At 42.4% G+C, this 12,052-nt stretch overlaps 1 protein-coding gene across 1 annotated transcript in view; it reads right to left on the reverse strand.

Moving 5' to 3' along the window:
• LIMCH1 (LIM and calponin homology domains 1) overlaps window positions 1-12,052 on the reverse strand; it is a 186,231-nt gene that overhangs the window by 16,289 nt on the left and 157,890 nt on the right. Inside the window, 7 exon segments of the mRNA XM_042808440.1 lie at window positions 1,590-1,673; window positions 2,704-2,732; window positions 3,446-3,509; window positions 3,511-3,521; window positions 4,656-4,761; window positions 5,417-5,589; window positions 8,016-8,112. Coding sequence (XP_042664374.1) covers window positions 1,590-1,673; window positions 2,704-2,732; window positions 3,446-3,509; window positions 3,511-3,521; window positions 4,656-4,761; window positions 5,417-5,589; window positions 8,016-8,112 — 564 coding nt within the window.

The following is a 12,052-nucleotide window of genomic DNA, read 5'->3' on the forward strand; positions in this document are numbered from 1 at the left end:
TATCTCCACAGTGAAAAATAAATCTGCCAAGAGAGTTTGAATCAGAAATAGGACTAAATAGAAAGATAAAATTTGAAACATCCATGAGTGTCAAAAAAAGCTTATTTTACTTCTCTCACCACTTGTTAAATGTTACTTACATTTAACACCTTCAAACCATGATGAACTTTTAACATAGTAAAAGTAGTTTAATTTGTTAGAAGTTTTTACATCTTTGGTCAGAAATTAAATTTATGCTCAACAATTTCAAAAATTCCCTGTTTATTATACAGTATTAAGTTTATTATACAGTATTCAAAAAATCTATCACACAGCCCAAAACACTTAGGCATGGATTTTACATTAAAACTTAAACAAAGTAGCATATAAATAAGCAGGTTTTGCAGATACTGGTACTAATTTAAGAGAAATGCCAGTACAATTTAATGAATGATGAACACCTGTGCAAGTTTAAAAGATAGATGAATGGTGTGTAAAAGTTTGAAGAGGGTAAGCTTATAATTAGCTAAGCACCTTATTTTCCTCCTTGATGGAATTCTTTCTTGAGAATTGTTTTCACACAGTTTTGCATGAAAAATTATCTCAAAGAGATCTTTAAAATTGTTTGACAGAACTGTTTTGAATATGGGGAAGAACGGTGAGTTCCATATCCCTTTACACCAGTTCCAACTTCTGTTCAAATTAGAAACCACATCTGCCTAATCCAGAAGAGATGCATTTACTACTGGGAGAACAGCCATACATGCCAGAAAAACTAGGATGATAGTTTTACACCAGTTTAAGAGGAAATAACCACATTAGCTAAAAAGAAATAATCTTAAGAAAGCAGTAGAGAAGAACACAAGTCATTCTAAAAAGATGAAAAAGTTCCATTTTATTATTGCCCGTCCTTTGACAGTTGCTTGCTCTTCTGTTACATGGAGTAAAGATATGATTTCTTTGGGGCCAAACCTAACCACAGATTCAAAAGATACTACTGACTGATGGGGAAATTCAATTCTCGAGGCCACTGCACTTCTTCCAACTAAGACACGAACCAGACCTTTTACAGCTTACTCTACCACTAGGCAAAACCAGTGGTTGTTTTGAGGGGGTTTCCCCACACACACACAAAAAAAAAAAACCACCAAACCCTTTGTGTCCAAATTTAGCTTGACGTTTTCCAAGAAGAACCTGTGAACAAAGCAGAAGTCTACAAAAATCTAAGACCGTCATTTTAAAGAAGAGTTGCATAGGTGTCAGGGTCAGCAAATTGTCAGTCTTGAAAAAGAGGATCCAAGTAATTCAGTCTCACAAGCTACACGCAACATACTTTAAAGACAGTAGAGGATCAACATTTGGTTTAACTCTGCACTGGCATGCACAACTGAGTTCTTCTGGTCTTTCCATGAAGTGGGGGAGTGAGGTGTAAGAATGCCCAAACCACAGAGAACATGTGTGTAAGCTCATTTTGTTGCTCATCTGCCACAGAATTCACTCAAGCATACACAGAGGATGTAAAAAACATGAGATGAAATGCCCAACTTTTGTCCAAAGGGATAATTCAACAGCTGAACCACATGCTAGAAGACACGTAGTTTCTTTCTTACCTGGAGCAAACGTTCTTGCTCATGCTGCCATCTTTCCTGGCGCTTTCGCTCTTCTTCTGGATCCCAGGACCAAAAATTGAAACGCTTGCGTGAAGGAAAACCAAGCTATTAGACTTTTGACACTGCATTTCACAAGGCTACCAGAGAAAGCTGTATTTTGCTTGGCCTATCCCTGGTGATGATGCTAAAATGGGGAAACTGATAACTAGATAATGGTTCTCTCAGTTAGCAGACAATATTCTTAGCTTGATTGACACCTGGCATGCCCACAGGCATCCAAATGATAAAATAATAATTTGGTTTGCAAAGCAAGGCTTGGGAAACTTCAACTGGAGGGGGAAAAGGGAAAAAGATCTCAAAGAAAGCTCTAAGCAGCACTAAACAGAGATACCTGAGGTACTCAAATTTAAAGAAAACATCTATTTTGCTTCTCTATAATCTTCGCAACATGCAAAGCAATTTGTGACTGTAAAAAACATTCTCCTATTTTATATGGCTGCCAGAACAACAGCCTATAACTTTGTTTTAAATTTTTATCCATAATGAAATAAAATCTCAGGCTTCACTAAGGATCCCATTACATGATACACGTTTAAAATCCTTATAATCAAGGGCAATTTTAGACACTTGATGTCATATTCCTTTCCAGTCGGAGTTGTATTTGGATCTGATAGGAAGAGATGATGTCTATTTTTATGTGACAAACAATATGAAATACTGTGTACTTCAGAGTAGCATCTGTGGTGAATTTTTTTGTTTTGTTTTGTTTTTCACTGAGGAGACAGTAGAATTGTGGTTTCCTCCAATTTCTATGCATTTAAAATAGAATGGATAATTTAGAGTTAGATATTGTTTTAAGATTGTGAAGCTTTAGTGGCTCCAGCAACCAAGTACTGTATAGCTACCATTCCTTCTGAATGGTATAAAGAGAGAATGCATAAATTCCAGATTCAGACCATGTCTTGATTTGGGTTGTATTTTTTCTCTCTCATTACCATGAGAAAAAAAAAATATCATTCTGTTTTGGGGGTGTTACAAGACAATTTACATTAAAAAATCGTTTTTGCTAAACGCATATCTCTAAACCAAACAATGGTGCAAAAAAGGTACTCACATTTGATTTGTCACCACTATCAGAATCAGCTATTAAAAAAATGGAAAAAAGGAAGATTAAATTTAACATAACAAAATGTGCTTAGCCTGCAATTAAAGCTACATTATATCTGTATAAAAAAGCTCCATGTTAGTTTCCTATTTTCTCCCACAACCAAATGCGAGGACGAATTGCAAGCAAATAAACCAGAAAAACAGATTACACCCATCACCAACAAAACTACTTTTTATCTGTGTATATGGGAGCATAATATTAACTAACATTCAGTTTCTACTCTACCACTAGCTAATGCCATCTACTTCTGGCCACAGACGTTAGCAGTGTTCAGACATTGAGTGTCACCTACCTTGATCTACTTTTCCCTTCGTGATTCAATGCAAGGAAGGAAAAAGCACAGCAAAGCTAAAAGGATGGGACTACACTATTCAAGAGCCACAGTTACGAAGAGAACCATTGCCATTTTCTATGCAAATGTCTTTGAAAATTAGGCTGATTTAAAGAAATTAAGGAACAGGTATTTATAGGCAAGTGATTTCATTTGGGTGCCTGAAACCAGAGCATCACAACAACGTGCAACCCAACAGCTCTTTGTCAACTGTGCAGCAGGAATAGACACTTTCTACGAAAGCGAGAGGTAGAACAAGTCCCCATGATCACCAGCTTTCACCCCAGCCCCACGTCCGAAGACACCTACGACTGGAGGCAGCAGAAGGGCCGAAGCGGGTCTTAGCGCCGCATTTACCTGACTGCGAGAAAAACTGCGAGCGCCGCCAGTTGTTGCGAACCCTAAGCGGAACCGCGGCCCCCGCGGGGCGGCTCTGCAGGCACCGGCACAGAGACTAAACAAGAAACACAGCGCAGTCAGAAGGCGATGACGGACTCTCAGACCCGAGCCACCTCGGCCACGAGAGGGTTTTTGGCTACAAGCACTTTGGCCCATCGCGGCTAGTTTACAATGGAACTTGCAGATCGTATGGACTGCCCGTATTTAAATACTACTTTTGTAACACGGCACCTAACCTTACATGAGAGCCCTAACGCATGAGTGCCAGTCAAGGGCAGCCAACCCTTCAAGTCTTCACATGGGGCTCGTATTCATTCCTATTGCAGATACAGGTTTTAAAGGATTTTGTGATCCTTTCAGCGCTGTATGTACTGTGAACACTAGAGAGCAGCCAAGTGTTTCAGCACCACTTGGAAAATAGGCGAGGGACCTATAGTCTGTTACTTGACGTTTGAATTGATTTGTGCCTAACATAAAATTATATTGTTCTCAGAGACTGTTTGGAAAGCACTTTCCCACTTAAAACAAGTGAGACTTCTATTCCTTTTCAGACAATCTTGCTTTCCACAGTGGATCACCTTTAGCAGTTTCAATCTTGAAAACACTAGGATAATCAGTATATTACCTATACATTAGCTAATAACCTGTTAAATTCTCAGGGGGAAGCAAAAAAAAAAAAAGTTATGGTTTGCCAGAACTTGTGATGGGCACAGGTAAAATTCAGGGATGTGGCTAGATATGTGTACTGTTCATCTATGAAAAAGGGCTCCCCATGAGCAGCTGAGTGCAGAATTTATCTCCAGAAGTTTTTACTGTGAAATAAAACCAATTGCTAAGCCATTTTAATCTGTGAGCAACAGTAGTAAAATAATAAAATATAACACTCACTGACATAATACAGCTTTTATTGCTAGGTCAGGTAAGTGCAAGACAGGGTTCTCTGTGCCCCCCTGTCTTGTCGCAGTTCTGCTATTGTGTTTAAGGGGAACAGCCAGAAGAGTCCTTTGGATCATAGAAGCCACACTATTAATATCAGTCAGATGCAACTAGAAAATAAACATTTTAGCTCCAAAACCCTCCAGATCATTAATTAGGTGCTTCTCCTTGAACACCACACACACGTATTCAGTTACTCTCTAGCCGAGTTCTCCAAATGCTTTTTGCTCACCTTGTAGACCAGAATTCTGCAGAGTAACTTGGCTGGTCTCAGGTAGTTTCTTTAAAAATGGCAATACTGCACTCCCGCCTTGTTCCAGGGATTTTGGTTTCGTCACCTGTTCAGACATTTGGGAGCAGAAAACAGCATTCACAAATCAGCAGGCTCAATCAAAGGTTAACTTAAACCCTTTCTATTTATTTTCTGAATCAACATTATCAAAGATGAAGCCCCTATCTCCAGAATTACGACACGGAGTTGCAGTACTTAAGTCCTGGAAATAAGTGGTAGCTGTTTGTTGTTGACATTCACACTGCCCTGCACACCCAGGATCAACGTCTAACTTACCTGACAGAGCACTATGGTCGTGGCTGTTTGTTACCTCTGCCACCACCTGCACTTGTTCAGCATGTCAAAAGGACTAAGAGGTTAAGCTCCACTGTCTACACCTTCTGGATACTCTGCCCTCCCAACACATGCTGGGATGGGGTTTGCAGGTTACGTTCTCATTTCTGCTCCAGCCAGTTTATAGGTTCAAATGCTACAAGCAGACATTAGGGAGTTCCTTTGGAGGGGGAACTCTTCGATGACCATAGGATTTGGCACAGAAACCGTTCTCCAGGGTCACTGCCTGGCAGATTATTTTGAATGAACTCCTGAAGTGTCATTATATAGAGAAAAATACCAATTTGCACAATAAATGTTTCAGTGTCAGATTTTTTTTTTTTTATTTGTATTGCTTTCTACTCCCTCTCTTTCTTGTCTGCACATACCTCCAAAGTAGCAGGGAGCTCTGCTTCCTTCTGCTGCTCCATTTCAGGTTTCTTCACATCCTTCTCACTTGGAGCAGCTTCCTCTGAAAGGACAGGACTGGGAAGAAATTCTAATCTCTTCACAACAGGGCTGGCACAAGCTGCAGTGGACTTGAATTGCTTTTGATCTGAACCTAATCCACACATATGAGATAATGGTGCAAGGTTAAGATATTTTTTCAAATAAAATGTAGACCTATTTAATTTCTTACAATCCGATTGCTTACTGGATATACTGTGAGCCCATTGACTGGATGTTTTGAAAAAATAATCTTCTTTCTTCAACACAGGGAAAATTAATCTCCCAGAGGAGACAAAGCTTTAAGACTGAAATTCACCTGACAAAATGTAGGTGCTTACACTTGACTTGGGCATCATGGGTCAACCTTCATGGTCAACAAGGACAGAGAGGCAGTTCTTGGAGAAGAGCCACCCAAACTATTTCAGACACTCCTCTTCAGCTGAGATGAGCTGTAACCTAGAATGTGCCTACTAAGGTATAGATCTCTTTACTGAAGTCGTGTGATAAATTCTATCCTAAGATGTTACCCAGATAAGTAGCTATACCACAGTTAACATGGTCTCACCATCAGCACCAGAGGATATTTCAGCTTGCCTGTTTCCACTAAACCACATCAGTCAAGCATCAGACAGCAAACAAACTGTGCTAACAGGAAACCTTGGACTGGAATTACCTAGTTGTCATTCAGTTCTTAAAAACCCCAACAAGTTGATGCTGGTTTAAAAGGAGAAGGGACCAGGAGCGCACAGGCCTACAGCTGAGGACAATGACAGCTAAACTACTGTCAGCTAGTACCACCATTGGAAGCAGAACAGTTGCCAGCATTCCAGGCAGCGCACAAGCATCCAGACATCTCTCTAACCTCCTAAAGCTGAATCTCAGCTTCAGATCCTGTCCCCTCTCCAACCATGGAAACAGTGGCAGCTTCTGAATGTACCTCTTTGACAGGCTAGGAGAAGGAGCTGAGAAAGAGATGCACCCCAAGGCTCCACTAAGAACCTGCACACAAGCAGAAAGAAGAGCTGCTCCTGCTGCCAGTCAGATGGACACCACTTTGGAGCAGTTCCCACATCATTAGTGGCATAGGGGTGACAGCATGGAAATATCTGGCTTATACTGAATAGCAGAGGAGGTTGGCTATTCTACAAGAAGGTCACACATTTTGGACCACATCTATCCCTCCAAAACAGACATAATGAAAACCCATGTTCCTTTACCATTTTAATTTTTGCAATGCTATCTCAGTTTTCCTTGCCAGCTGATATTAAACTTTGCTATCAATACTTAATGTTTAGCATTTCTCACAGGTGTGGAGCCTGACACAAGGTGCCTCTGTGATTTGTAGACAGATATCACCAGCTCATCACTGCTGACTCCTGAGAGGAGAATTTGGTTGGTTCACCACAAGATTGCAGCTTCTACATTACCTGTCAGGTGCAGTTCAAGATTGTTAATATCTGTGCATTGGCACCTACTAGCCAAAGTAATTATGTCAGCTAATTAGCCCTTTCTAACACCCCATGTGCTTCAGAGTCTTGCAGCACATTGAGAAAAGGCTGGATATGCTTCTAATCTGGGGGGAACAGTACCCCATTGATGTTTGAGGGCAAAGTTCAATTGTTTACGTCACATTTATCCTCAACAAACAGGAGCATTATGCTTATATACCAATTACAGTCAGAGATCTCATTTAAATACCTGCTTCAAATAGTACTTTTACTTACCCATACCAAGATGAACTTTCATAAACCCGTTTTAAAAAATTAATAACAAAAAAAGACCATGAAGTTAGCATGATAGCAGGCAGTAGATAAAATTCCTACTCAAAGGCAATGTTTCAGAAACACCCTTTTGAGGAACATAGCTCAAAATTTTACCAGCAAATTCCTTTTCCTAGATTAGGAATGACACATAAAGGCTTTAAAGCAGAAAAACAGGAGTGTGCACAATACTGTCCATTTAAAGCCCCTACTAGGACTGAAGTGCTCCTTCTTATTCTCCTTCCCCATTTCTTAAGTTCTTGAGGGGAAAAAGGTGTTAAACAGAAGCTGTTACTGACTGATAGTTTCTGCCCTGGTTGCTTTCTGTTACAGCATGCTGCGACACCAGCTTTTCACTCACACAAACGGCCAAGCAGACAACTTGCATCCCGAGTAATGTGCAGTCAGGTGTGTCGTCTCAACTACAGAGTGACAGAACAGCCCAGGTTGGAAGGGACCTCAAAAGATCATCTGGTCCCACCTTTCATTGGAAAAGGAGCCTAGGGGAGACTGTAGCACCTTGTTCAGTCACACCTTGGAAACCTCCAGCCATGGGGACTCTACCACAACCCTCAGGAGGTTGCTGCAGTGAATGATCGTTCTTTATTGTAAAAAGTTTCTTTCTTGTGTTGAGATTTCTGACATCTTCTGCATTTTCTAATAAAACCTGTTGGTGCCACTGCAAAATGCACTTATAGGACTCCTGCTAAAGGGTGGGCCTAAACCCCAGCTCTGGTGGGGGGCAAGGACAGGGGCGAGGGCAGAAGTGAGAACCCACCTGGGGACAGGCACGCCGGACTCACAGGTCCCGCACCTCCTGGGCTGGCCTCGACCTGCTGCTGGCTGGTGGCTCTATCTGCTTCTGCCGGGGAGGCCTGCAGGGAATAATGCAGTAGAAACACAGTGAGTACAGTGGAAACAAAAGTATGTGTTAATTCCTCAAGGCAGTATTTGCTGCTTCTTTGTGATGTGTTTGAACCAGCCTGGTTTAGAGCTCAGCAGGGAGCTGGGAAGTACGTTTCAGAGCAGAATGTGCCGCTCGGGTGTTGAATCACTGGGCTTTAATCTCCTTTTCAAACTGTTCACCAGCAACCATCGTGCAGTTCATTTGGAATAGCTCCTACAAGCTTTTAAAATTGTAGGATATCTTGGATTGTGTTAGCTGGAGATAAGCATACATTTCACCCCTAGTTTCCTCTTCCAGAATAACACAAAAACGTATGCATTAGTGAATACATAGCACATACGAGGGTTTGAAAAGTGGCAAAGTAATTAAATACTTCCTTTATTTCACAGTTGTCTAAACAATCTGTTATCTGAAGGGAAAAGCCAGAGTCAGTATTAGAGGTAATGAAATACTTGAAACACTATTAAGAGAGGACTGAAAAAATATGGTGAGACCCTATCGAGTCAATAACCCAAATGCCTTTGGAAAGCCAGCTTCCCGACCCAGGACAAAGCTGCTGCAGAGCTAAAACCACACTGTCAAAACAAGGGTAGCACTTCAGCTGATCTGTTTAGCAGCTTCCACCATACATCTGATTTCCCAGTAGTCAAATCAAGAAAAATCTGCAGCAAACTGATCAGCCACTGAACAGCACTTCTAATGCACGAAAGATTTAGAAAATGGCACATGCAACAGAGAAATAAAAAAAAAAAAAAAAGCAGGCTACTTTCAGAAATAAAAAGTAACATGTTTCAGAAATAGTCTATTGTAGACTTTCTTTCCTGTCCTCCTCCCACCTCTCCATCTTATTAACAGCTGCAAGGGAGGAAATCTGATGAAATTTCCTCTTTTCTGGGGGCAGGATTCAGACCTCCACCTTCTGCACGGATCCTATATCCCCCTGCAAACCCACATGAGCCTACGGCCCCTCATCTGTCCATGCCCCATGAAGAGCAGACCTGGGCTCTCACAGCTCGGTCACTGGGGACGTCTGGCTGGCAGTGCCAACAGGACACCAATGCCTGTGGACACACTTTGGCTCCAGGGAGCTTTGCTGTCAGCAGAGCTCAGGAATTCCTGCCTCTCCTCCTCTCTGGAGGGAGGCACACTCCGGAGAGGGGTAGGGGAATGTGTCTGGGAAGACACCCTGCGAGGAACTGGTGCAGACCGATGTGGGGCTGTGGCCAGAGGCAGTGACCTGGGCAAGCCCAGCGGGCAGCGAGCGGTGCTGGCAACCACAGGAGCCCATGGCTGCCAAGGGCTGTGCTGCCACTCGCAGCAGGACAGGCGCCAGATCACAGCCACGAGTCTCTGTAAGTGGCAGCGCGTCTCCTCTGGTGCCTGCTGGGGCTGGCTGCCCGCTGTCCTCCCCACTGCCCAGCACCTCCCTCCGCACCCTCACCCCTGCCCACCCTCACTCCCTGCCCCAGGCAAGGCATGGGGACACATAGAATCACAGAATCATTTAGGTTGGAAAAGACCTTTAAGATCAGGGAGTCCAAATGTAAACCTAACACTGCCAAGTCTACCACTAAACCACATCCCTAAGCATCACATCTACATGTCTTTTAAATACCTCCAGGGATGGTGACTTAACCACTTCCCTGGCCAGCCTGTTCCTGCTTGACAACCCTTTCAGTGAAGAAATTTTTCTTAATACTCAATCTAAACCTTCCCTGGCACAACTTGAGGCCATTTCCTCTCATCATATCACTTGTTACTTGGGAAAAGAGACCAACACCCACCTCACTACAACCTCCTTTCAGGTAGTTGTAGAGAGCGATAAGGTGTCCCCCTGAGCCTCCTTTTCTTCATGTTAGACAGCCCCAGTTCCCTCAGCTGCTCCTTACAGGACTTGTGCTCTAGACTCTTCACCATCTTCCTTGCTCTTCTTTGGGCACATTCCCCTCCTGCCTAAAAGCGGTTATCAAACTGGATGAGGCAGAGGGTAAAATACACACTCCAAAAAGGCAGCATGGAATGTTTGAGGACCTCCTCTCCACCATGTCCCCCTGTGAGTGTGTCTATATGAAGAGCAAACAAGGCACGGAGAGCCCCTTCCATGTGTCACATGCTCCAAGGAGGGATGGTCACTGGAGATGAGATGTGAGCTACAAAACAGGCCCCAGAGAAATGCCCCAAAGACTGCAAGTCCTGTGCTCTAGAGATTTGCCCCTTGCCATTCTGTTACCCTTTTCTTACATATAACCCACCTCTCCCTTACCCGGCCCATCTTGATGCCAGTCTGTGTGTCAGTGAGAGCTTTCTCACCAAAAGCCCCAGCAGACTGCAACTAAAGAAAAGGTCTCCTTCAGCTTCAGTTCTGGTTCCCAGCACCACAGCAGCCAGGGGAGAAGCTACTGGAAACCCTTCTCAACCTTGCTCTATGCAGAAATAAGTATTTCTTTTCTCCATGAGGACAGCCAGGCAGTGTAACAGGCTGCCCAGACAGGTTGTGTCATCTCTGTCCTTGGAGGTTTTCAAGACAGAAATGATCAATCCTTTAGCAACCAAGTCTGATCTCATGCTTGATTCTGCTTTGAGCAGAAGACTCAGCTAGAGACCTACAACATGAATTATTCTGTCATTCTGCAATCTACAAACCCCTGTTAAACCTAAACAACAAATGGCTATTATCAAGAGCTCAGGATTTTCCCTAATCAAGGTAGATTTTAACTGGAAAAGCAAGAGGCACCTACCTAGCAACTCCACCTACTTCTCCAAAGCATAAGCCTTTCCAAAGAAATTGTTGCAAATTTCAATTATTAATTTTTATATAACTATTATTTTTGGTAAAGCAATGGAACTCATCCTCCACTCTCAAAAAGCAACTGTTCAAACTGAAAAATGTAAAAAAAATTAAAAAATAAAAAATGCAGCTTTAATTTCAACCTCAGAGGCTTTAAAGCTATGAACAATGATAAACCAGGGCCGATACAAATAGTTACAAACAGCATTACAAACACCAAGGAAAGTCAAGTGCTGGTGGCAGCTGGAGCTCGGGAAAGAAGAGCATAGCCACACTGGCCTCTTGGAGGGTTTAAAAAGTTCACTGAATGCACAGACATGATGCACTTTTATCACCTGTGGGTCTAGAGTTACCTCAGGAACATGGTGCTGTGCCATGTAGCTATCTCACAAGGTCATTAACTAAATCTACACATAACCTATATCCAGGAGGTCGAACTGGGTATAGACACAGATGTTATTTATAGAAATTCTTTCAAGGAGGTGTAAAAAAATACAAGCTACTACTTGTTGCAGGAAAATTGAATTTTGCAACAGTATGCTGCAGAAGTTCTGTTCCTGCTCACGAGACTTGACTCTTCCTCCTCCCTCTGCTGAGCAATTAAATGCTATCGACATACAGCTAAAAATATAAAACTGATTAGTCAGTAATTTATAAAAAATTAAGTCAACTTCACTGGGGAACTCTCTCATTCCCAGTATATCTCATTCTATTTATAATACCAATATCCACAGGTATATGATACATTTAAGAAAATTCTTTTACTGATATGGATGATAAAATATCTTTTCTACCACAAACTATCATCATTCACATTTCATAAATATTTTGTAATCAAATGAGGATGCTATCACTGCACATGAAAAAGGCATACTAGCATTTCATTGTACTCAAGAGGATCGTCTTTTGACACAGACACTGAAAAACCGAACAACTTGTCGAATGACATTTCTGAGGAGCTCTCATGCTTTGGGATGAAGGACCCACGCAGCCTCTCGGCACCACCCTGCCACAGCCACACGCGCCTGTGTGGGCAGAGGCATCGTTCTGCAGGACCACAGAGCCACTCCACACGCTGCAGGTGCCCACGAGGGAAGGTCACACAACACCTGCTGGTCCA

The sequence above is a fragment of the Tyto alba genome, unplaced genomic scaffold, assembly GCF_018691265.1.
Source record: "Tyto alba isolate M040663 unplaced genomic scaffold, T.alba_DEE_v4.0 Super-Scaffold_6, whole genome shotgun sequence".
Classification (NCBI taxonomy): Eukaryota; Metazoa; Chordata; class Aves; order Strigiformes; family Tytonidae; genus Tyto; species Tyto alba.